General features: G+C 36.1%; 2 protein-coding genes and 2 non-coding genes across 5 annotated transcripts in view; 2 read left to right on the top strand and 2 right to left on the bottom strand.

Moving 5' to 3' along the window:
* Positions 1–7,947, bottom strand: part of LOC150106041 (uncharacterized) — a 54,952-nt gene extending 47,005 nt beyond the window's left edge. Inside the window, exons 1-3 of the mRNA XM_090393782.1 lie at positions 7,871–7,947; positions 861–932; positions 359–514 (exon numbers count right to left, since the gene is read on the bottom strand). Coding sequence (XP_090249908.1) covers positions 359–490 — 132 coding nt within the window. The 5' untranslated portion in view covers positions 491–514; positions 861–932; positions 7,871–7,947. The remainder of the gene's footprint in view (positions 1–358; positions 515–860; positions 933–7,870) is intronic.
* An 8,703-nt stretch (positions 7,948–16,650) lies between these two features.
* LOC150106038 (BTB/POZ domain-containing protein 6-like) overlaps positions 16,651–25,503 on the bottom strand; it is a 70,466-nt gene continuing 61,613 nt past the window's right edge. The window contains exons 5-9 of one of the 2 annotated variants that reach the window (XM_090393775.1): positions 23,788–23,829; positions 23,538–23,579; positions 23,255–23,296; positions 17,166–17,207; positions 16,651–17,030 (exon numbers count right to left, since the gene is read on the bottom strand). In XM_090393775.1, the coding sequence (XP_090249901.1) occupies positions 16,926–17,030; positions 17,166–17,207; positions 23,255–23,296; positions 23,538–23,579; positions 23,788–23,829 (273 nt within the window). In that variant the 3' untranslated portion in view covers positions 16,651–16,925. The remainder of the gene's footprint in view (positions 17,031–17,165; positions 17,208–23,254; positions 23,297–23,537; positions 23,580–23,787; positions 23,830–25,503) is intronic. The other variant, XM_090393776.1, reaches the window with a different exon arrangement.
* Positions 24,124–24,197, top strand: TRNAT-AGU (transfer RNA threonine (anticodon AGU)). The gene has a single exon. It is a non-coding gene; the product is annotated as a tRNA-Thr (tRNA).
* On the top strand, positions 24,606–24,679 carry TRNAT-AGU (transfer RNA threonine (anticodon AGU)). The gene has a single exon. It is a non-coding gene; the product is annotated as a tRNA-Thr (tRNA).

The raw sequence follows: 25,503 nt of genomic DNA, 5'->3' as shown, positions 1-25,503 counted from the left end.
AATTAAAAGGTTGTTTAAGTGTAGCACGGATTGAAATGTCCGCTGCATAGTATAGAAGTATTATGATCAAAATCATTCCTTTTTCAGTTTTCCCTTATTTGCATAATAACACTTTTGTTTCGAATGTGAATATCGCAGTTTCCAATATATTTATGAACATTTAATGTCTGATTTTAAAACGGATCCTCTATAGGGATAGTCTACCTGCCTCACAATTAAATAAATGATAATGTAATTAATAAATATACATAAGAATCACGAGAAAAATTTCGTATAACATGCAAGAAATTATAATTTTCATTTTTCATTATATTTTTCATTATAATTATAATTTTAAAAAAATCTTGAGAACACCTACTTGTATCCTATCAATGTTTATTTGTTCCACATTATCGGGACATTTCATGTCTTCTTTAGTTTTACTTTCGTCTGTCTGTTCCTTTTCATTACCAAGAACATTATCAGCAATTTCTTCCTGATGTTCAGACATGACAAATCACAAAAAAGCGTATATCTGTAAATAAAATTAAAGAAAAAAAAACTTTAATAACATTTCAGTGTCTGTGCATATTTCTGTGCATAATAATTAATGAAAAACGAGTTCCTAGTTTGCTAAATTAAATACTTATGATAATATGCAATCTTTTAGATATCCGTAATAATATAAACTGCATTAATATTTTAAAGTAAGGTGGTTGTCATTCTACCTTTTAAAATCCTGAACTCGCTATATATATATTTATAAATAGCTTTATATGTATATATAAAATATCTATATATTTAATACAAATAAAACTACATTTATTCTAGGTTTCTACACAAATGCGTGTCATATTTCAAACAGATCAAAAATAACTTACCACACAGAAGAAAATACCCTGCTCGTCTGCTGTACAGAATAAAAACGAAAGCTTTAGCTGATAGAGGTGACCCTTGGCACATAGATAACAGAAAGCAAAGATCGCATATTTATCGGGATATCATTATCTATTGCTAATTCATTGTGCTACATATTTTAAACATGTCCATTTTAAAAATAAAACATAAAAATGAAGTAAATTAAATGAAAATGCCAATACTAGTAAACGCATGTCAAGTGCAAATATAAAAATGATTAGATCGGAGTTACGTCATATCCATTCAATGAATTCCTTAAGTATGTCCACAAATTCTAATTTACGTATGTCCACGAAAATTTTAATTTGTCATTAATTGAATATAACCACAGTTCTATTATTGTTGTAACATTTTTTAGTAGTTATTATTATAACTACTAAAGATAGAGGTGACCCTTGGCACATAGATAACAGAAAGCAAAGATCGCATATTTATCGGGATATCATTATCTATTGCTAATTCATTGTGCTACATATTTTAAACATGTCCATTTTAAAAATAAAACATAAAAATGAAGTAAATTAAATGAAAATGCCAATACTAGTAAACGCATGTCAAGTGCAAATATAAAAATGATTAGATCGGAGTTACGTCATATCCATTCAATGAATTCCTTAAGTATGTCCACAAATTCTAATTTACGTATGTCCACGAAAATTTTAATTTGTCATTAATTGAATATAACCACAGTTCTATTATTGTTGTAACATTTTTTAGTAGTTATTATTATATTTACGGCTATTTTGCCTGCTTCTGTTTAGGAGTGCCCCTGTTTAAATGTCATTGGTTTTTTACTCACGGATTCTTATGGCATTGTAGATGTATATTTACCAATAAATATACATATATAATATACTAAATAAACATAATATATAATAAATATACGAAACGGATAGCACCTCGTCAACCCCCTTTTTCCACAACCCTCCCTCAAAAAAGCAGGTACTGTTCTCAACACATTTCCCCCTTTCCTACCCTATATAAAAAAACGCACCGCCCATCCCTAATAATATAATATATATGTATATATATATATATAATACAAAAAACCCGGGATTTTTCTATTTTAATTCTCCCACATTGCCTACCCCCCACATACACACACTTCCTTCCGAATCACCATAACTGCAGTAGTTTGCACATCGCAGAAAAAAGAAGACAAGCCACAACACCCAGGAAAAAAGGTATGTGTAAATTTCTCTTCCTTTATGCTACGTATATTTATTGGTAAATATACATCTACAATGCCATAAGAATCCGTGAGTAAAAAGCCAATGACATTTAAACAGGGGTACTCCTAAAGAGAAGCAGGAAAAATAACCGTAAATATAATAGTTTGTTAAGAGGATTAACATGTTTCCCAGAAATATTATCCATAATTTTTTAGTAGTTTTTCTGATTCTACTGATATATACAAGAGATCACGACAAATGTTTCAGTGGCAGATATGAAATATATTTTTCGTCTACTTAAAATTGCATATTTTTTTAAATAAAATTGATATTCCTCATGGACTTTAGTGAGTACGGGCGTGGCAAACCCGAGGTACCTGATGCTGGACCATGCATTATTTCACCTAATATACATCTGTTATATTATCTGTTGACTGGTCCCTCGTCTTCCTCTCTTGCTTCTTTCTTTCTTCTCTTCTTGCTCCTTCCCCCGAATGCTCTTAGAGTATTCGAGGGGAATCTTTCCTATTTTGCTGTGTCATTTTGTCTTGTGCTAACAGGACATTATCAAACAGTGTAACATGATCAGACCATCAAAAAATGTTCATACCGCATCGTCCATCGCGCGGGTTTCCAAGGAACGCGTTCGGGTTTTAGGCAGAGGGACCCGTTCGAAAAATATGTTATAGTCTCCCTTAGACACCACTCCTCAGCACTCTGCTAGAAGAAACTCCATCAATGGGCCTGCTACCCGTTTGGGGAGGTGTTTAGAGGCAGCGCAAAGATTGTTGTTCTGCAAAAGGACGGAAATGGCAACGACAACGGCACCAGAGTATAGCTTTAGGCAACTAGAACATCTTCTCTCTGACAGGGAAAGAGAAAAGAAAGCCCGACTAAGTCTCGCCGGTAGCGCTTGACTTCCTCGACCAGAGGAGAGGCTCTGGAACTGTCGACCTGGATAAGGAGTGGAAGCTCTACTACTCTGGTGTGAGCCCGACAATGTCTGCTCAGGCGGGTGTGGGGATACAAGCCCCCAGCTGTCAGACTGTGTTGCTGAGTGGATCCCATTGGGGGGACGGGTATGTGTGTTAAGGCTTCAGACGAAAAACCATGATTTGGCTGTGGTGCAAGCCTATGCACCTAATCTGGAGTCAGAATACTCTGCCTTCCTAGAGGAAATGGATGTTGCTTTTGACAGGGTGGCAGACATGGAATCAGTCCTGTTAATGGGTGACTTCAATGCACATGTTGGAACAGATGACAAGACATGGAGGGGTGTGGTTGGGAGGAACGGCGCCCCTGACCTTAACGCGAATGGGTTGGAATTATTGGACTTCTGCTGTACTAACAGCGTGTCCATAATGAATTCCTTCTTCCACCACCGAGATGTCCATAAGTATACCTGGTACAGTGATACACTAGAACAAAGGTCTCTGATTGACTTCTTTATAGTCTCAGCAGACCTATTTTCCTCAGTGTTGGACGTTCGTGTGAGAAGAAGGCAGAACTCTCAACTGAACACCACCTTATTGTGTGTGCACTCTATGGCTTCAGAAACCAGGTGCTACCATCAACACTGGTAGGCCTAAGTAGCTATACCGCGTGAAATGGGAGGCATTGGAAAATGAGGCTGTGAGGAAGAATTTTGCAGATGACATTTCTTCCAGGTTCAAAGAGATTTCCAAGCATACTGCAGATGTTGAGGAGGAGTGGATGCTGTTCAGAACAGCTGTCACTGCCTCTGCATTTGCATGCTGTGGCAGAAACCGGCTCGGCGTGGGAACGGTCAGTGAGAAAAGGACACCTTGGTGGAACCAAGAAGTCCAAAAAACTGGCCGGGCAAAAAAAGGAGTCCTACCTAACATGGCTTAGGGTCAGGTCACCTGAGATGCGTTTGCGGTATGCTGAGGCAAGAAAAGCTGCTGCTGAGGCAGTAAAGACAGCAAAGCTTGGGATTCCTTTGGAGAAAGATTAGACTCATCCTATGCAAATGCAAACAAAGTATTCTGGCAGACCATCCGCCGCCTTCAAGGGAGGAAACCGTGCACAGCAAGGACAATAAGGCCTCTGATGGTGCAATTTTAACAACCGAGAAGGATATCCTCCACAGATGGAGGGAATACTTTGAGAGCCTTCTTAACCTGGGTGGCCCAGTAGTTGTGGACATCCAAGAGGCGCAGATCGGGGAAATGACTAGTTTCACAGCAGAAGAGGTCCATTTAGCAATAAAATCGCTAAAATCGGGCAAGGCTGTTGGCGATGATGAAATTCGGCCCGAAATGCTAAAAGTCTTAAATCGAGACGAAGCAGTCTGACTCGAGTGGGTCAGACTGCTTCGATATCTAGGAGAGCACCAAAGCAATGGCAGACAGGCATAATAATACCAGTCTTCAAGAAGGGAGACCAGAAGGATTGCAGTAACTATCATGGCATCTTTCTGCTCAGCCTGCCTGGGAAAGTGTATTCTAGGTACTTGGAAAGAAGGTGCAGGAGCATAGTTGAGTCAAAGTTCCAGGAAGAACAATGTGGCTTTCGTCCTGGTAGAAGCACAACTGACCAAATCTTCACTTTAAGGCAAGTCTTTGAGAAACCTTGGGAATATGCCAAGAATGTCTACACATGTTTTGTGGACTTGGAGAAGGCATATGACCGGGTTCCTCGGGATAAGCTTTGGCAAGTAGTACAGGAGTATGGAGTGGATGGCCAACTATTAGCTGCCATCAAGTCCCTGTATGAATGCCCAGAGTTTTGTGTCAGGATAAACAGCACAATGTCTGAACCATTCACAGTCTCCGTTGGCCTCTGCCAAGGGCGTGTTCTGTCACCCCTCCTTTTCATAATATTTATGGGTTGGATTGATTGGCACAGCCGAGGCAGTGAGTGTGTCAGAATTGGAAGATGTAGCATTGGACGTCTGCTTTTTGCAGATGACCTAGTTCTGCTTAGCTCTTCCACAGATGACCTTCAGCGGACCTGGATAGGTTTGTAGCTGTTTGTGCAGACGCTGGAATGAAGATCAGTGTGGTCAAAACTGAAACATTTGTGGTCTCAAGACAACCATCCCAGTGCACTCAACATGTAAGTGGAGTCCCAATAAGGCAAGTGGAGAAGTTTAAATACCTTGGGTCCATATTCACGAATGATGGAAAATAGGACGTAGAGTTGGCTTAGCAAACTCAATATTGCGGGAGCTTGGCTGTTTGGTAGTATTGAAGCAGGAGTTAAGCCAGAAGGCATAGCTGGCTGTCTTCAATACAGTCTATGTCCCCATCCTTACCTATAGTCATGAGAGTTGGATAATGACCGAAAGAATGCGGACACGAATCCAAGCGGCTGAAATGAGGTTCCTTCGAGGGGTTGCGGGGCTGACAACACTCGACAGCGTCAGAAGCTCTACACTTTGGGAAACCCTCAATATTCAACCGCTGCTTCTCCGTGTTGAGATCACAGTTACGTTGGTACGGGCAGCTGGTCAGAATGCCACAAGAGAGGCTCCATCAGCATGCCCTCTTTGCCAAGCCAGAGGGTGGAAGGCCACGTGGAAGACCAAGGACTCGCTGGATAGATTACATCCAAAACCTTGGCTGGACACGTTTGGGAATCCCACCAGAACACCTGAGCTTGGTGGCAGAGGATGGTGACCATTGGAAGTTCCTCTTGCAGCTGTTGCCTCCACAACCCAATTAGAAAAGGTGGGCCTCGAAGATGTATGTATGTATGTATGTATGATATTTATGCAGGTACTGTATATTCAAATATTTCCCATGTGGTAACCATTATTTGTAAGATCAGCAGTTGACATAATGAGGAATCCTTGAACAAAATGTTCAAAATACAAGTTATTAAACTTAAACCTATAAATCATAGGTTAACATGTTATTACTATGTATTATAATAATAATAATAAATATATATATTAGAGAAATCGGCGCAATATGGATATATATTTTAACAGCGGAAAATGAAAACAGATTATATAATTCCCATTTTCCGAAATTTTCAACATTTGTCGAAATTTATTCGGCTTCTAAGTGGCTTTATCTTCAGTTGTATTGTAAGGAATTCAATTCTGTAATGTTGTAATTCACACAAAATTTTGTTGAAATTATATCTAAGGTAAGCCGATCGGTAACTAATTTGACGGTTACGTAATTTTTCAATTTTTCTCCAACACAAACTCCCCGAAATTATATTTTGCTGGACAAGAATTATCTGAATTACTATCTCAACTTAATCAAAGATGATAACTCCTTGAATACATTTCAAAATCTTCTGTGGATAATACAATGAAATGCATTGTTCTCCTATATTGGCCATAAAGTTTTTTTGATCTCTTTTTTAAACATTCTAGCTTTGGAAAAACAACTGACGAGTGCGAAGTATCAGAATAAGACTTTTCGCCTGAAGGTGAGTTAACCAGTCTCATGCGACATTGGTAAAATTTTTCCGAGTCTGAAACTCCTGTTTTTCATCCCATAAAACAGGTAAACCTACCAGACAACAGAAATTAATAAATTTAATGTGCTGGTCTTAAAGCTTTCAGCCTCAAACTATCTAACCGAATAAGATGGTTTTGCCAATGAAACCAAAGAAAATACCGCTGATTACACGTTTCGATACCAGACGAATAAAACGAGGCTACACATTTTGTTGTATTGTTCAAGTGAATCTCAAAAATGTGTGGTTTTCAGCATTTAAATGACGACGCCATTTCATGTAAGTAGAACTGAAGGGGATTTCTCTCCCTAAACCCATCCAAAAGAGGTACATTTTTTCTTTTTTATTTTCTTGAGAACATAACTTATTGTTCGTGTTTCTTTGAAGAACATACGCTCATTGGGATTCGTAAAAAAAAAACTTTCAATGTGGAACGTTGCTCTTCCTGAACGTCTTGAAGTTGAGGGTAGCTTAAACTGAACTACCATCCAGGCGTACGTTACCCATCAATTTACAAAAGTTTGTGCTAATGATTTCGCATTATTCTCTCGAGTGAAAGGCGTTATGTATGTCTTCCCCCAACTTTTTATTTAAAGCTTTCTTCAAAATAATACATAAAGCCAGTACTTTTTTTCTAGAAAAAACGGTGCCGGAACTCACATCTTGTTAAGCTTTTTATTAAAGAAAATGATATTCAAATCTTAATTTAAATGAAATATAAAGCAGCTCTTGCTGTCACGGAGTCGCATAAATGAATTCAATATAATTTATCTTCAGTATTTTTTATTTTAGATATGATCAAATGTAAAATTAAACAAACAAATTAAAATATACAACCAAAGACCAAATATAAAAGTAAATTTGTAAAAGGAACGTTAAATTTACGTCAATTCAATAAAGATATTTTTTAGATAAATAAGTGTTTTACCGAAAATCTTTCGCATGTTGTCAATCGTACGTTCATACAGCCACAAACGTAGTGCTAATGACGTGCGCATGCGTGTTATGTACGCGCGAACATTATTTCAAAAATTACTTTTGAAAAATTGAAAAAAAAAAAAATAGGTGCCGGAACGCCGTTCCGGTGCGTTATCCCAGAAAAAAAAGCACTGCATAAAAGCTATTATATCACACCTCCAGGTAGTCCAAAGACTCATCCAGGGAGGACATCCACTCTTCAACTCTTCGTCTCACTACTTCACCATCTAACACCACTGGTACTTTCATAGACAATCACAAACCTCCATGCCCACGGCAGGACTCGAACCTGTAGTCTTTCGGCTGGAGAGTCGATACGATAACCACTCGGCCAGTTCGCATCTTACAATATTAATTTATGAATGACAGATAGGAAAAGGTCTTACCAGTAGATTAGAAGATAAACATATTCTTCAGAGGGGGTCTTATAAAATGCGGTACATAGAATCTTGTAGAAAACAGCATTTGAAAGAGGAGAAAGGCAGTAAAATGAAAGTAGGGTATCACCAACAAGGAACATAGGGTCAAGTGCAAGCAAACATGGAAAACGAAAGTAAACGGATGAAAGGATGAAAGGATAACAGAAGCTAACAAGTCGCATGATAATGAGAACCACTTCCTGCAGGGGCGCGCCAGTAGTGTCCGACGCCTGTGTGCAAAACTTTAGTTGGCGCCCCTAAACCCCTGCCACCAATAAAAAAATCACTTTATGAAAACGTATCAGTGAGTAAAAATAAAATACGAAATATATTAATTAAAAGTTTATTGAACAAAAAGCAGAAATTACCAAAAAAATGTATAAAAAACAATAAACATAAAAGAAGGGTACAAAAACAACAAAAATAATTTGGAAAAAAATAAAGTAAATAAATAATAAATAAATAATAAAATAAATAAATAATAGTAACTTACAAGTATATAAAATAGGTACATATTAAACATTATTGGGTAAAGAAATAGGTAAATAAATATTTAAACAGAAAGAAAAATCACTTAGTGAATTGAACTTTTCTAGTTTTCATTAATGAAAATTTTCGAATAATATCATATATATTAAGTTGATCCAAAATAACTGACTCTATTGATATAATGGCAAGATTTGAAAGTCTGATTTGTACCACTGTGGAGCGCAAGAAGTTTTTAATAATTTTAAGTTTAGAAAAGGACCGTTCCGCAGATGCTACAGATACCCGTAATGACAAAAGAATCCGTTCGGATAAAGTTTGAATAAACTGTGATTAAGTCGTTTGAAGAGATATACTGAATTATCTGATATATATCATTTTTTAAATTAGAAATAAATGGTTGACAGTGTAAAATTTCTTCGCATAAGTCGTCTGCGTCAATATCTGAATGATTCTCATGTGTTAATTTTTGTCGTAACTTTTTACAACAAGATAATAAATATTCTTTATTTTGTGAAATGCTTAACAAATACAAAAACTGAAATGAATTCATATGTTCTTTTAATAAAGTAAAATTTTCCTGCAAAGATTGTAATGTTTGATCTATTATGCAGAAAAAAAAATACTTTAAATGAAATTTCAGGATCTATATTTACTATATATATATATATATATATATATATATATATATATATATATATATATATATATATATATATATATATATATATACTATTTACTATATTTATACTTTCATGTTCGTAATCAAATTGTCTTTTTACGTCGCCTTAGTGGTCTACTACTACAGAATACAGATCCTGCATCAAATTTTTCTGCAGTTAATTTTGAGCTTTTTACAATTTCTTTGAAAGTTTCATCAGACCTATAATCATTTAAAAATTTATTTAGATCATTCAATGCATCTAAAGCAAGTTGGAGATTAATAGATGAAGATTGCAGTATTTTGCTGACAAAATTCACTTTATTTAAAATATCATACCAAATCTTTGGCGCCTTTACTATCCTGGCGTCTGCGTGCGTTGAACGCATTGTACATATGCCGACGTGCCCTTGACTTCCTGTTTGCTTTGATTCTCAAGCTGTACATTTTATATTTAACTACGGTATACGCTGAGGACGTAAAGCGATGAACAGGTAGTGTATTCTGAAACTGAGAGCAGCCAATTTTTATTTTTTTAAGACTACTTTGGGTGCCTATTTATTTATCTGTAGTTTGTGATAAATGACTGTGACGTGCGAGCTAATTCCATATTAATTTATTGGTAGTTTCTGTTTCTTGTTTGGTTGGGAGGGATAGACCGCGGGGTGATTTTTAATCCCTAAAGTGCTTTCGGAACCTGGGTCATGTCGAGCTCTGGCAGAAAGCATTAAAAAAAAAAAGTGTGTTCTGCTGGAGATTAATGGAAAACATGAGGTAACATTCAAATGTACGATGGACGAATGATATTTTTTATCTGCGTATAGTCTGTTACACAGTCGATACTTTCTCGTCTGTATAAGTGTGTGTGTGTGTGTAACGCGTTTGAAGATTCACAGGTGTCAAAGAATCATTTTCAATGTCTCAATTTCGAGAATGGCTGTAGAAGGTTGCAGGAGAACTGAGTCTAATCACTTTCGCCTTCATGGATTAGAATTGGACCTGCGAGCCACCAAGTACTGTGTGTTTATTGTAGTACACCGCATTCTAACGTTGAAACAAGTTACGGATGGGTGTCTTCTAAATAGGGGTTACCCTGGAACCACACACATCACTTTTGTGGGAAAGTTGTGCGGGGTTACGTATCGGTGTCAAGAGCCATTTCTTGACTCACCAGTGAATCAGATCAGAAGTTAATATTTTCATTCACTGGTGTCAATGATAATGATCAATATTATTTTTGACCATTGAATACTTAAGATAACTGAAAATTGGTTTTTGGTAGTCGGAATTTGATACAACTAGTAACCGTTTACTTTCGCCACGATAACTGGTGGCTTCATCTACGTTTTATGAATATACATATATATCGGCTTAAAACAAATCAGATTAGATTAAGAATCAATACATGACTGAAAAATGCCGAATGCATAGCAAGCATAGCAACCTTTACATAATATAACTATGGAGCGTGGATGCTAGCACTTGTCAGTCATTGTTAAGCAGGTGAGCTCTATAGTTAGCCGTGAAATTAAACTCTGATGTGTGGAGAGATCTTATGAACGATTTACAAATATCACAAAGGATCATTCCTTGGTTTCTGTTCAGGGTGCCTTGTGAGCGGATCACTACTGCGGCTTCTTTTATGTTGGGGGAGCTATAGTCTCATCTTCAATGTACGGCACAGTACCTTTATCCCATTCAATGTTATGGTGAAAATTGGAAAAAAGAATGCTAAATTCCTTTGTCCGATGTAATTCAGGCCACAAGAACAAGGAATATTGCAAACTCCAGGGTGTTTATTGAAAGCATTCTGGTCTTCAGGTGAGCGTAACATATTCTGTACTGTCGTAATCGGTATGAAAGCTACCCGAATGCCGTGAGTCCTTAGGAGGTTGATATTGTTTTGTGAAAGTATGCCGACAAAAGGGATGGAAACTGAAGTCCTGTATTGAGAGTCCTGGATTTGCTGTAAAGAGGGATTGGCGAAGAGTATTCATTTTTTTTCCCCGGTTATCCATTCTTGGTTAATATTTTGAGCATAAAATCCAATTCTTCTGTTAATAATCTTTTATCTCCGTGGGTCAGCTTGCGGTACACATTAAGACAAATGCTTTCGTCCGTTTGTTTTGTAATTAATATGTCCAGAAAAGGTAATTTCCCTTCATTTTCAAGTTCTAAGGTAAACTTGATTTTATGGTGTAACGGTTTTATGGATGTTAGAAAATCATACAGCTCTGCCGCACTGTGTTTCCATATTATAAATAGGGCGTCAATATATCTCCACAATATTGACGATTCAGTTTGCATACGAAATAAGATGTCATTTTCGAACTTTTCCATGAATAAGTCTGCAAAGGCAGGAGATAGAGGGCTTCCCATCGCAAGGCCTGAAAGCTGTTTGTAGATTTTACCATTCCATCTAAAAAAATCTGAATTGAGACAATGTTTATAAAGTTGAGAGATGTCTTGAGGAAACATCTACTCATCTCACAGAAAATCTTGAGGATTTTCTGTGAGAGTCATAACTTCATTCATTGGGACATTGTAAATAAACATACAACATCTACTTGCTAGAATGTCTGTTCTTGATATCTTATTTAAGCGTCAATCATAATTTTCATGTTGGTAGTAAAAATTGTAGATTTTATTTTTCGAATTAACTCGTAAAGTCCATAACCACCTACTTACAAGCCACCTAACCACCTACTTTCGGTTCATTGCTGGATGTAAGTCTTTCCTTCATTATGTCAATAATTTAGACCATATTGAGTTGTTATAATCTTGGAATACGTCCAGCCTATCGCCATTCTGAGTGCATAATGTAACATTGATGCCTTGTACGCCTATTTTCGATCTTATAAAACAAGAGAATGTCGTGTCTTTAAATGTCTCGGCAAGCACATTCCTTTCCATTCTTATCTGGGCAACTTTCAATTTGTGAATCATATTTCGGGTTAAGTTACGAATTTCACTGTCGTATTTATTTATTTAGCGTATAGGGAGGCAAATACAAGAAATTATTCAGCAAAACCATACATAGACTGTTTAGTTAACCACTCGATGGCACAGTCTGAGAGTAAATGCAAATTCCTGAGGCCTCCAGGAAAGGAGCGTATGGGACAGTCATCAGTGATGTGGTGCGTAGTCTGCACAGGATTATACATGCAAGAGTAAGAGAGTGAAGTTCTACACAAACGTAATAAGTGGTACAACGGCCTTGTCCAGTCCTAAATTTGTTTAGCTGACTCCGGAGGTGTAGAGGTAGGTTGAATCATGGTAGCGTTACAGTCTTCTTCACCAGTCCTGAGGGCCATCATCTGGTAATTTCACAAGCCATATGGGAGATCTGCAGGCAAGGCCGCGTGCTGGAGGTAAAGAGATATCTTGAGGAATAGGAAGCTACACATTATTCTGACTGTCTTTATTTCTTTGATTATAGCTTCTTCTCTTCTAAAGCAAGCAGGAGTGATGAGGAGAAGAACGGGTAATCAGGAGTTAAGCAGATCGTAAATAAGGTACCAGAGATGGTCCTCATTCTAATGTTGAGTTGTGTGCGTGTCTACGAGAGTCATGTTGTGACTTCTACTCCAAACATGTGAATAATCTGTAACAGGGAAAACTAGAGCCAGGGCTGTTGCTCTAAGAGTCGAGGCATTATAATTCCAAGTTGTGTTTGTCAGCTTCGGAATAGAGAGTCAGATCTTTGCTCAGTGTTTCCTTAAGGCCTTGGAAGGTACTGGCTAGGGTGGCGATAGCTGTGTTTTGTGTTTTTTGCGGAATGTGTTTTCACCGGATCCTCTGAGAAGTTTAGTGAGCCTTTCATAGTTATGAGATGTAGGTGGAATTATGTTGATTTTGTTTGCAATGAATTCAGAAAAGTTGGCCAATTTGCTTTACTTAAACTTCATCGACATACAAGATGTTCATTCTGGGGATTATAAGACCTCCACTAATTAGCCAGGGTCTGTGCTAGCTGGTAGTAAAAGCATGCAGTACTTCATAGTTGAGATGAGAGGGGTTCCTTCCATAAATTCGAGAAACAGTTTGTGTGTGTGTGTGTGTGTGTGTGTGTGTGTGTGCGTGCGTGCGTGCGTGCGTGCGTGAGTGCGCAGGTAGCATGAACAGTATGGCTCTTTAGTTTTTAAAAGGAAAATATCTTGATGAATTCTTGAAATTCTAATGATCGTAATCCATCCTTCGGTAATGGGGTATTGAAGTGAGAACTGAGAGAGAGAGAGAGAGAGAGAGAAACATGAGTTTTCGCTTTCCCTTTTATCACCATCAACGTTATCCTTAATCAAAATTAATAACCTTCATATAATTTTTTTTTTACTTAATAAAATATTTCTACTCCGAATAGATCGCATAAATACTCTTTAAGAAATACATAATGATTATAATTGAGGTTCACATTTGGAAAGGCTGTAACTAGGTAACTACTCATCGGAACGATTTAATATTTAACATGATGATGAGTGCAGCAATAAAATTTTATTTTGCCAAAAACCAACGTTAATTTTAAAAGTTGCCACTAGGGCGATACATGGCGCTGCAATACATGTATATCACGTACGATGCTTATGATACTGGTATGCAGTGAAACGCTGCGACTGTACCATTTATGCAACATGTGCTTCCAATGACGTTTGTTTTGAAAGCAGGTTTTGGTATGCTTCAGTTCAATGTCACCATTACTCAAGGATCGCGCACTTCTCATAAAGATGTTTTACCAAAATGGCAGCTATGCCTTGACAGCATTGTGAAAGTTAGAACATTAAAGGAGCCTATAAAATTAAAAATGGATCCTATAATTACAAATGGTTTACGTAAAGTGATCCGAAAATTTCAAGAGAACAGGTTCCTTAGATGATAAACCTGACAGAGGAAGCCTATCGAACGGCAGACAGTGAAGGAAGTAACCACAGCGTTAGAGGTTAAAAGGATGGCAAATGTCGTAGGCAGCAGCAGCCCAAGGTCTAATTATTACATGACAGCTCCAGGGAGAGTCCAAGGACTCATTGCGAGAAGGCATTCTACTCTACTTCGCTAAATACATCTCACCCTCTCCACTACTACTTATTCTCCAACTGCGACGCTTTTACCAACAATGCCCTGTATCCCCAATCATCACCAACAATAATATTTTTTGTCTGTAAATTATGTGTTCTGAAAGCAGATTTATCTGTATACGCGGGATGAAAATCCACATTTTCCGGGAGTAAAATTCTGCTACCTGCTAACTCCTCTTCAATTGAAAAAGCCAATATAAGGATTTCCCCTCGTCACGAAAAGAATCGAACTCAGGTCTTTTCCAATCGAAGGGTGCAATGTTTTCTGCTGTTCTTCCAGTTGTGCTACGGAGGCATTGCACTGCACTGAGAAACCAATAAGCACGGTTCACAAAGTCGTAAGGAATATTCTGCGCAATTATCCTTACAAGATTTCCCACTTTCAGCAATTGCTTAATTCTGACCGTGGAAATATTTGCTATGCAGTTTGTTGATCGGTCTGAACTGAGTAAGGCCCTCGCTATGATACATTTTCTGTACTAACGCTGAACGGTGCTGTGAATATGCAAAACTGCAGAATTTGGGCAACGTAAATCTACACGTAGTGAGACAGATTTTGCTTCATTCCCCGAAGTCACTATTTGTTGAGGTTTCACAGCGGAAATAATCGGTCCTGCTAGACTCGTTAGTTGCACTGTTAATGACCAGAGATATGCATCTCTCTTAACCAATCAGGTGTTCCAACACTTCAATAGTGTTAGTGTCCGACTCAACAGTTTTTATACGGATGGTACCCCTCCTCAAATCGCCACCCCTGTCAAGCGGGTTGCTTCAAACATATTTTACCGAGAACAGAATTATCAGCCGACATTTTCGTACAACGTGGCCAGAGCGCTCGCCGGAACTGAATGCCTGCAACTTTTGACTGTGAGGACATCTCAAAGACGTTGTCTATCGTGGACACATTAGTGGACAATCACATGCCATATCTACAATATTGGAGTGAAACTGTATGTTCTGTGGTTGAGCATGCGATTTTTTTATTCATCCGACAACAGAGGACAGTGTATCCAGAACCACACAACGCGCTGTGTACCGTACGTTTGGTGACGTTTTCAATTACCCATTACGGTATTGCAGCGCCATGCATCGTCCTAGTGGTAACTTTTAGCACTAAAGTTGGTTTTTGCGCTAAATAAAATTCTATTCTCCACACATCATCATGTTAAATATTAAATCATTCTGCCCAGTAGTTTCCGAGTTACAACCTTTCGAAATGTGAACTTTGATTATAATCACTCTGTATATTATAGCTGTTTAATTCGCGATAATCTGCTTCAAGGTGTCAAGGGTCATCTTTTCCGAAAACTGTTAGAACTGCAAGTATAAGCCTTATGATAAAAATGAATCATTACAATGCTCGCTAGATCGCAATTAATTTCAGCCTGTGTGCACTGGTATGTCAGAAACTAATTTGAGAAAGATCTTGAAAGAACAAAAGAATGAAATAGAAATGCTACATTTGCAGTGGTAGCAATCTTTTCCCCCAATAAGACACCTACAGTCTGTGGAAAATAGAAATATTAACAAACGCGATTTAACCAAAGCTTTAAATATGAAGCACGTCGAAACAATCGCAGAACACCAGGAAATTTCAGGAGTTAGTACAAGAACATATAATTGGCTTAAAGGAAGAAATTAAAGGAGCCATCTCTGCAATAAGAAAAGGAAAAGATATTCTGTGTGTTTGAAAATTAAAAAAAAAAAAAAAAGAACATTAATATTAATAGACGAAACATCATGTACTTAAAATTATAAAAAAATCTAATGTATAAACTGTGTATAATTAATTACATATGAAATAATTATGTGGTATAATAATCATATATCTATAGACATGTAAATAGTAGTCACACTATCCTACCCCTACACTAAACGTGTCTTTTTTTCTAATAAATATAGATCCCTAGTGGTTACATATGTGTATTTTATGTTTATTGTTATAAAGTTTGCATTGTAAATTGTAATTATCCTGTACTGTAAATTTTTGTCTTTTGTATCACCCTATCGCTTGTAATTTTGTCTTCATGTTACAGTACGTGTTAACATTAATAAATTTAATTAATTTTTTTTTGAAAAAAATATTCTAATGAGTCGCACACTCTTTTTTCATATATCTATAGACATGTAAATATTAGTCACACTACCCTACCCCTACACTAAAAGTGTATTTTTTTCTAATAAATATAGATCCCCTAGTGGTTGCATATGTGTATTTTATGTTTAGTCTTATAAATTATAAAAATTATAAATTATAAAAATCTAATTCGAATAGACACAAATCCACACAAGGTTAATTAATTAAATTATTTATTTTTTTACAAAGAATTTGAACAAACTTAATTTGTTAGAACTTTTCGAGAACGTAAGTACAGTGTCCTATTGGAATTTCATGAATGAAAACAAATGTAAATAGAACTTAGGACTCTTGAAAGAAACATTATCACATACCTATAAAGGAAAAACATTTATTTACACGCCAAAATACATACTTCTTTCATTTTAAAGTGAAAACAATCTTGAATAATGGTAGAGCAGATGTTAAGTGAGATATATAGAAAACAGCTAAATTCATTAAATATCTATTATAAATAAATAACAATTTACATAAAATTAATTAACTAAACCAAATTACAAACATTTAAAACAGATTCGTTTTACAGCTATTAATAAAAATGATGCAAATTTCGAAAAAGTTAATTCACAAATATTCGGATTGAAAAAAAAAAAAAACAGTATTGAATGATTTTTTGCCTAAGTTATTACGCCATATTTGAACGAGACAATATATTCTTACGAAAAGCACTCAGAAAACTGAAAAACTTCGCTGTGGAGCGACCCGAGAAACTTCATCATTCTTCTCTTCAGCATAAGCAGCCATATCTTCGGTGGCTGCGAAATCATTCTCTAGCTATAAGAAAATAATAATAATATTATTATTATTATTGGTAATTCGGCTGAATTATCAATTGGACATCTATTATTCAAAATAAAATAAAAAATAAATAAATAAAAAAGAATGAGAATGCAAACAGCGAGTACTAACCTTGGGATCAAGTGCAGATAAACTCATGATTCTCATTTGAGCCTAAAAAAATAAATAAAAAAAAAAAAACGTTATTTCTTTCATACGAAAATAATCAATGGAATACATAATGTTCAATAAGCATATTATGCTATCATAAGAATATTGAATTTGGTTCTTCGTATTCTAAGGTGATGTGACTTATCAACACTCACTTGCCTCGGAAAAGAAAATTTCCTTAACTAGAAAAATCCCACGAATTAAAAAAAAAAAAAAAACTGCACTCCATTTTTCTAGAATATATATATATATATATATATATATATATATATATATATATATATATATATATATATATATATATATATATATATATATATATATATTCTAGAAAAAGCAGCAGCATCCTCATTACCAATCCAAGAGGCAAACCTTCTTCGTATGGTAGCTATTTTCACCATAAACCATGCAAGACCGTCTTCTGATAACATTTCTCATTCTGAGAGATCAACTATTAAAAGTTTGAGATACAATAATGACATCATTATTCTCCCTACAGACAAAGGGGATGCTACCGTCATCTTAAATAAATCAGATTATCATAACACAATTTTGGAACTACTAAACACTGACACTTACTCTGAACTAAATAGTGATCCTACAAAAGAACTACACAATAGGACCAACAATTTACTGAAAACCACCTCAGAGTTACCAAGAAACATCCGTCTTTCCCTTAGGTTGATTCATCCTCTAATCCTTAGGTTATATGGACTCCCTAAGATTCATAAATTAAACTCTCCACTAAGACCTATCGTTGAGGGCATAAACTTCCCTACTTACAACCTTTCAAAGTTCCTCGCATCCTTTTTAAAAAACCTTTGTGGTACTTCCTTTTCCCATGTAAAAAATTCAGCAGATTTTGTCTCCAAAATAAAAGACATCAAATTCAACACATCAGATTTAATGGCAAGTTTCGATATTGTTTCCCTCTTCACGAATGTACCTGCTCAAGTAGTTCTAAACCTTCTCCAGAAAAAACTATCCAAGAAATTGTTTTCCTTACTTTCTCACTGTGTGAACTCAGGATACTTCAAATATGATAACAAGATTTATAAACAAAACTGGTTTAGCTATGGGCAGTCCGCTGTCTCCGATTCTTGCTGACATATTTCTTAAAGATTCTGAAGAAAAAGAAATTAATTCCTCGACTCTTAAACCTAAAGTATGGTATGGTTATATTAACGATGTATTTCTCATCGGAACACGGTGTCAACAACCTCAACTTTTTTCTGGACCATCTCAACAAGTTTTATTAGAAAATCAACTTCACCTGTGAACTGGAATCCGACGACTGTCTTCCCTTTCTGGACTTAAAACTTACAAGAAGCGCTGAAAATATCAAAATCTCCATTTTTAGAAAACCCACTCACACAGACAGATACCTTCATGCTTCTTTCCATCACTAACTTCCACAAAAGTTTGGTATTATTTCAACCCTGGTACATCGAGCAAGATCTTTATTAACAGATGAAACAGAAATTGAATTTAAACTCAATTTTCTTAAGTCTTTTGTTAACAATGGGTTCTCTCTCTTAAAAAGATTAATAAATTTCTCTCTGTCCACCGCTCAACTGCTTTTGAAGATTCTTCTCCACCAAGAGCTTTTATTTCGTTACCATACATCAGCTCTCTCTCCCCCAAACTAGCCAAAATGCTTCAGAAATTCAACATTAGGACTTGCTTCACTACGTTCCCTAAACTTCGCTCCATACTAAGTAGACCTAAAAATGAAACATCTTCCTACTCAGTATCCAGGAGTCTACAAGATTTTGTGTGATTGTAGCAAACCATACTACGGCCAGACAGCTAAATCCATCCTTTTGCGCATGGAAGAACAAAGAGACATTTCCTAAAACAGAACCAGGGCCAGCGCTCTCTCTCTCTAGCCACGTTCTCTTCTCTATCGACTCGGATGAAGGCCGCCAACACCTCGTATACTGGCCACAAACTTCTAATATCCATATGTGCTATGATGAACTTGAAAGAAGAATAATTGAATCTAGAGAAATATCTCTTGATTCATCTCATATTAATAACAGCCTTAGCTACAATATTTCTGATGCACACATTGCCACTGTCCAATACTGGCGCACTCGTGTCAGCTCACATACGTAGTCAACTTCAGTTGGAACTCAAGCACGCATTTCTGTTTTTAAATGTATTTGTGTGTTTTATACTAGATCTGTTAATGTATTTTATCATGTCTCTGTTATTTTTCAGGTAATTCTTTGCCTGTGATACCTGAAGAAGTTGAATTTCAACGAAACTAGTCGTATCTTAATATTAAACTTTTCTTTCTCGGTATAGAGTTATTTAAATTCATTTTTATATGCATTTTCTACAGAAAATTAAAACCACGTAAAATTAAAACCATTAAACTGCTAAATCCATCCTTCTACGTTTGGAAGAACATCGTCCAGACATCTCTTATAACAAGACTAGAGCAAGCGCTCTCTCTAGCCACGTTCTCTTTTCATCTAACTCAGACGAAGGCCGCCAACACATTGTGAACTGGACTCAAACTTCTAACATCCATGTGTGCTATGATGAGCTCGAGAGAAAGATTGTCGAATCTAGGGAAATCTCTAGATTCTTCTCATATCAACAACAGCCTGAGTTTTAATCTCTCTGACGCACATGTTGCCTATGTTCAGTACTGGCGCACTCGCGATAGCGCGTAGTATACGTTTGTTTGGAACTCAAGCTCGCATTTTGTTTTCAAACAAGCTACTGTCTTTTTGTACTTGTTCCGTTATTACAATTTTAAGTCTCTGTAATTCTTTATATACTTCTTTGATTGTGATACCTGAAGATGTTGATAAATTCAACGAAACTAGTAAAGTAGTAGTATCTTTTCAAATATATCATGTCATCTTTTTATCTCTCGGTATTAGTCATTAAAGGTTTTTCATAATATTCCAACCGAGTAATATATAATATATATATATATAATATATATATATATATATTATGGGTAGTGACCCCACCCATGATGTATTGTAGTATACATCTTTTAGTGAGATGTGCTTTACATTATGGGAAAATACTAAGAATAGTGATCAGAGCTTTACCCACCTTTACAATGAGTTGCTCTGGTGTTGTACCATATTTAGACTTGCACTATGTTTCAGGCGCAAACTTAACTGTTTGCTTACTTGGGATTAGGAGTTAAATAACCAAGCTTATAAAATTACTTGGTAACCCTAATATACAATATCCCCAAGTTAAAAAATTTATCTCACACACACACACACACACACACACACACACACACACACACACACACACACACACACACACACACACACACACACACACACACACACACACACACACACACACACACACACACACATATTCCTGAGCTTCTACTCGGTTGTAATGATACATTTTAAAGGATAAAATTTAAATGACTTTAAACCGAGATAAAATATTAAATTTAATGAAAATGATACAACTAGTTTCAGCCGTTTACAGCCTTCTTCAGGTATCCACTAAAGGCAGAACACAGTAATAAAAATTGAAGATACAAAAAACTGAGAATTACAGGCAAAAAATGCAATACATAATTGACACATAAACGTTGTACTTTTCAAGTCGTTCTATCTAACGCGTTATTGTTTGTTGCATGCATGCTTGCAGTTTCTCGTGAACTCAGGTATTGAACAACTGCAGTATGATTATCAGGGATGTTATAACTAAAATTGCTGTTCAAATGTTCAGGATTAAGGAGGATTTCCCTGGACTCCACGATTTTCCTTTCAAACTCATCACTACAGCGAAAAACGTTTTGGGGATTTATCCCAGCACACTGAGTGACTCTGTAGATTATCATGAGGATTGTTAGAGAAAAGAACATGAATGGAAAGCGCAGATGCACGTGACCTTTTCTAGGAGATGTCTCTTTTATGCTCCTCAATACGCATGTAGATACGCAATTCAACAGATTTGTTACTCTGTCCAAAATAAGGAATATTATTATCGCACCATAACTTGTGAACACCTGGATATTTCAGGTTAAGATGAAAAGGCTTCGGATGGCTCATAAGAAAACGAACTTTAGGGAGTGTAGTGAAAAACGTCCTGACGTTGTATTTTTTAAGGACTTTAGCCAATTTATTGGAAACTGAACTAATGTAAGGTATTGAGATGCTACCTTACATTAGTTTCCGTAGTACGCTGCCTAGGAGGATCCAGAAGAAATTTCTTAATTGTTTTTTCAGAATATCCATTTTGTTTAAAGATAAGAGAAAGTTGTTCAATTTCTTTTTGGAGTTCATCTAGTTCATTTAAAAGAGATCGTGCTCTGTGTCCTAAGGTAAAAATAGTTCCGAGCTTTTGTGGTGGAAAGTGATGAGATTGACAGTGCAGATATCTGTTAGTATGAGTTGGTTTTCGGTATATAGAGACTTTAAATCTATCAGAACATAAGAATTACATCCAGGAAAGGAAGGCAGTTATTTCGTTCTAGTTCAGCAGTGAATTTTATATTAGAATGCTGGTTGTTAAGATGTTGAAGAAAATCCATGAGAGATGTGTGTCCGTGACTCCATATAATGAAAATGTCGTCAACATAACGTCTCCAAAGTTTCGGCTTAAGTGAGAAGGACGATATGGCTTTCGTTTCAAAATCTTCCAGGAAAATGTTTGCTATAACCGGGGATAAAGGGTTACCCATTGCTAGGCCTTGGTTTTGTTTGTAAATGGAGTCGCTATATCTGAAGTAGCCAGACTGAATACAATGCTTTAATAAGCAAATATCTTTTTTTAGACAATTTGTCCTTAAGTAATGTTAATACCTCCTCAGTAGGGACGTTAGTAAATAATGAGATAATGGCAAAACTTGCTATGACATTATTTTCACTGATTGAAATATTTTTGATATGAGAAACGAAGTCTGTGGTGTTTTTGATGAACGATGAAGATTTATTGGAGAAACACTTGAGGTATTCTGCAAGATGTTTCGAAAGCTTATAAGTAGGACCATCAATTCCTTCCACAATTGGGCGAAGAGGGGTGTTTACTTTGTGGATCTTCGGAACTCCATAAATGCGTGGTATAAGAGGGTGAAGAGAACGTAAAGAAAGGCGAATATTGTGAGGAAGTTCAAAAGTAGTCTTTAACAGATTGTTTATGCAGTTTTGTAGTTCCCTTGTTGGATCATCCTGAAGAATTGAATATGCAATGCCGTCTTCAAGCAATTGATGCATTTTATTGTGGTAATCTTCAGAATTGAGGATGACTGTGGCATTACCTTTATTTGCAGGTAAAATAATGATGTTTCTGTTCTTTTTAAGATTCTTTAAGGCCTGTCTTTCGGCAGGAGAAAGTTATCTCTTGAAGGTTTAGTATTATTGATAATAAAGATGGATTCAATACGGAGATGTTTTGTCAAATAATTAGGAATAAGTGAACTGACATTTCCTATTTTAGTAAGCAGAGATTCTTTTGGAATAAACTTAGGTGAGGGAATGAAATTTAGACCTTTGCTTAGAATATCTTTTTGAGCAACTGTTAAAGCATGTGACGAATTGTTTACTACAACTTTGTCAGGATTAATAAAGGCTTTAGTATGAACAGATTTGTTATATATATATATATATATATATATATTTTTTTTTTTTTTTTAAATTAGCCATATAAACTCAAGAGGATATTCAAGCTCGCCTAGAAAAGAATTTGACAAAAATCGATGTCCATGCCGGACTCGAAACCACGACCTGTTGGTGGGAGAGATCGAACCAAGATTTCTTTGAGATAGGGCGTGAAGTCGCTGCAGTATTTTAGCTATAGGAATCATTTCACTTTACTGCAGAACTTTTGCGTTTTGACATACCCAACAGACCAAAGTAAATAACTGCTAATAATAATAATAAACACGCACAGCGATCTCTTATGAACAAATACATGAATACGATTATTTGTCCAACAGAGGAAGAAGCTGCAAGAAATCTGCTTTTGAAATGTTTAACGGCAATTCTTCTTTGAGATAACTATTTTTGGAAAAATTTTCAAAATCATAAAAATAAAATAATAAATAAACTCACCTGGAGGCAATCCCGAAGAAATTTGGACTCCTGATTCTTTTCCTGGTATAATAAAAAGCACAAAACGAATTAACTTCTGCTGGGATCTATGCAATGCAAGTTAGTGTGCAAATTGCACTAATAGATGTACTGATTCACTTAAAAGGAAAAAGCCTTAAAAGCATTGCGTATTACAATGTTTTATGTTTAGCAATAGGTCTGCTGTTTGGATGTTTAACAGCAGTTCTCCAATTCAGATGAATATTTGAAGGAAATTTACGTCATAAATACAAAATATACTCACCCGGAGACAATCCCTAAGAAATCTGATATCATCTTTCTTTTCCTGAAATAAGACAAAGGAGAAAATAATAAAATACCCCGTTGTCAAGCTTAAATTTTACATACACAAAACTATCTAAACATTAATTCGTGGGAGAAAAAAAAAGTAGAAGAGAACATGTAGAAAAATCTATACTGTAGATTTTTCAAACTTTAATCGGTCCACAACACGGTTTAAATGTACAAAATCGAGGGAGGGGTAAGAATCTTACCTCTAGCTCCTTCTGCAGTACTGTCTCATCTGTTGTTCTCTCCTAAAAGGAAAGAAATATAATAAAAAAATATTTGAAAATCGATTTGTTCCAGTTAATTTGGAAGGTATTGAAAGTTTTTAACTTTAACAGAAAAATTATGAGCTCTTACCACATTGTTTGTCAACTGATTCAATCTTAGTGTTTTATATTCTTAATTTAAAATACTGGTCAATGTGCTAGAAGTATTTGGATTAAGGGTGAGGAATTTTTGGCATTGGTTAGCTCATCTTGGCAAACGGTTATAGGCATTCGTGGGAATTCATTCCCTGAGGATGACACAGTCAGAATCAAAGAGGCGCTGTGGCTTAGTTGGTTAAAGCGCCTGTCTAGTAAACAGGAGATCGTGGGTTCGATTCCCACCGGTGCCTAGTGAGAGTTTTTTTTATTATCAATTACTTCAGGTGAACAGGGATACAAAGAGTAGTTTATTTGAAGCCATCCAGTATGTAAAAGAGGCCCACACGAAGATTTATATATATATAACCTTGTTAATTTTAAAATGCTTTTAACCAAAATTTGCTCATAATTAAATTAACAGGTCATTTTTTATATTAATTTCCTGCGTTTTAACAAATTTTGTTGTTTTGTTTTCCATCATATGTTGGAAAAACACTATAATAATTTAGTCGACATGAGTCACCATTCATAAAACATGTTCAGCGAATGACTAGCACGTGATCAAACCAATCGCAATGTAATTGGTTTATCACGAAATCATGAAATTGGTTTATTAGAAAATCACGCCGCTTTTGAAAGAATTTCGAAAAAATTAAAAAGGCGCTGTGGCTTAGTTGGTTAAAGCGCCTGTCTAGTAAACAGGAGATCGTGGGTTCGATTCCCACCAGTGCCTAGTGAGAATTTTTTTTATTATCAAGGACTTGGAGAAAATAGTCAAGAGGAAAATACAAGATTGGATAGAAGAAAATGAGATACTGTATCGGGGACAGCATGGTTTTGTGAAGGGTAGGTCATGCCTCAGTAACTTGCCCACGTATTATAACACAGTGACGGCTGAACTGGATAAGGGTAATGGGTTTACAGTGATTCTACTGGACCTTGCTAAGGCCTTTGACAGGATGCCACATGGAATTTTAATCAGTAAACTACAACATATGGGGATGTCTATAGAGTTGGTGAGATGGATAGGATGGTGGTTGATAGAGAGATATCAGAGAGTAGTTTATTCAGGAGTAGAGCCCACAAGACGGCCTGTGACTAGTGGTGTGCCACAAGGATCTGTTCTTGGAATTGTTGTTTAATTTGTTCATTAATGATATAGGAATGGATCTGAGAGGAACAGTTCATTTGTTTGCAGATGATGCAAAGTTGGGTAGGGCAATAGTGAATGCAGATGATGTCAAAATTTTGCAAGAAGATTTTGATAGATTGGAGGTCTGGGCTAAAGAGAATGGATGTCAATTTAATGTGGCAAAATGTAAGGTTATACATTTTGGGGTGAAAAGATTAGCAGCAGTTTACTACATTGGTGGAACTGTACTCCCGGAAATTGATGAGGCACGAGATTTAGGAGTGTTGGTGGATAAGGAGTTGAAGTTTAGGGGGACATTGCAAAAGTGGCCAAATCAGCTCATCAAATCACTTGGTTGCTGAAGAATACGTTTACAAGGGTTATTGTTCCTCTGTATAGAGCCTTGATAAGACCCCATCTCGACT

This window comes from Typopeltis vanoorti, chromosome 6 (assembly GCF_054136105.1).
Source record: "Typopeltis vanoorti isolate ZY-2024b chromosome 6, IOZ_Tvanoo_1.0, whole genome shotgun sequence".
Taxonomy (NCBI): Eukaryota; Metazoa; Arthropoda; class Arachnida; order Uropygi; family Thelyphonidae; genus Typopeltis; species Typopeltis vanoorti.
Note: the sequence above shows the minus strand (reverse complement) of the source record. Positions and strands in the feature narration are given on the sequence as shown.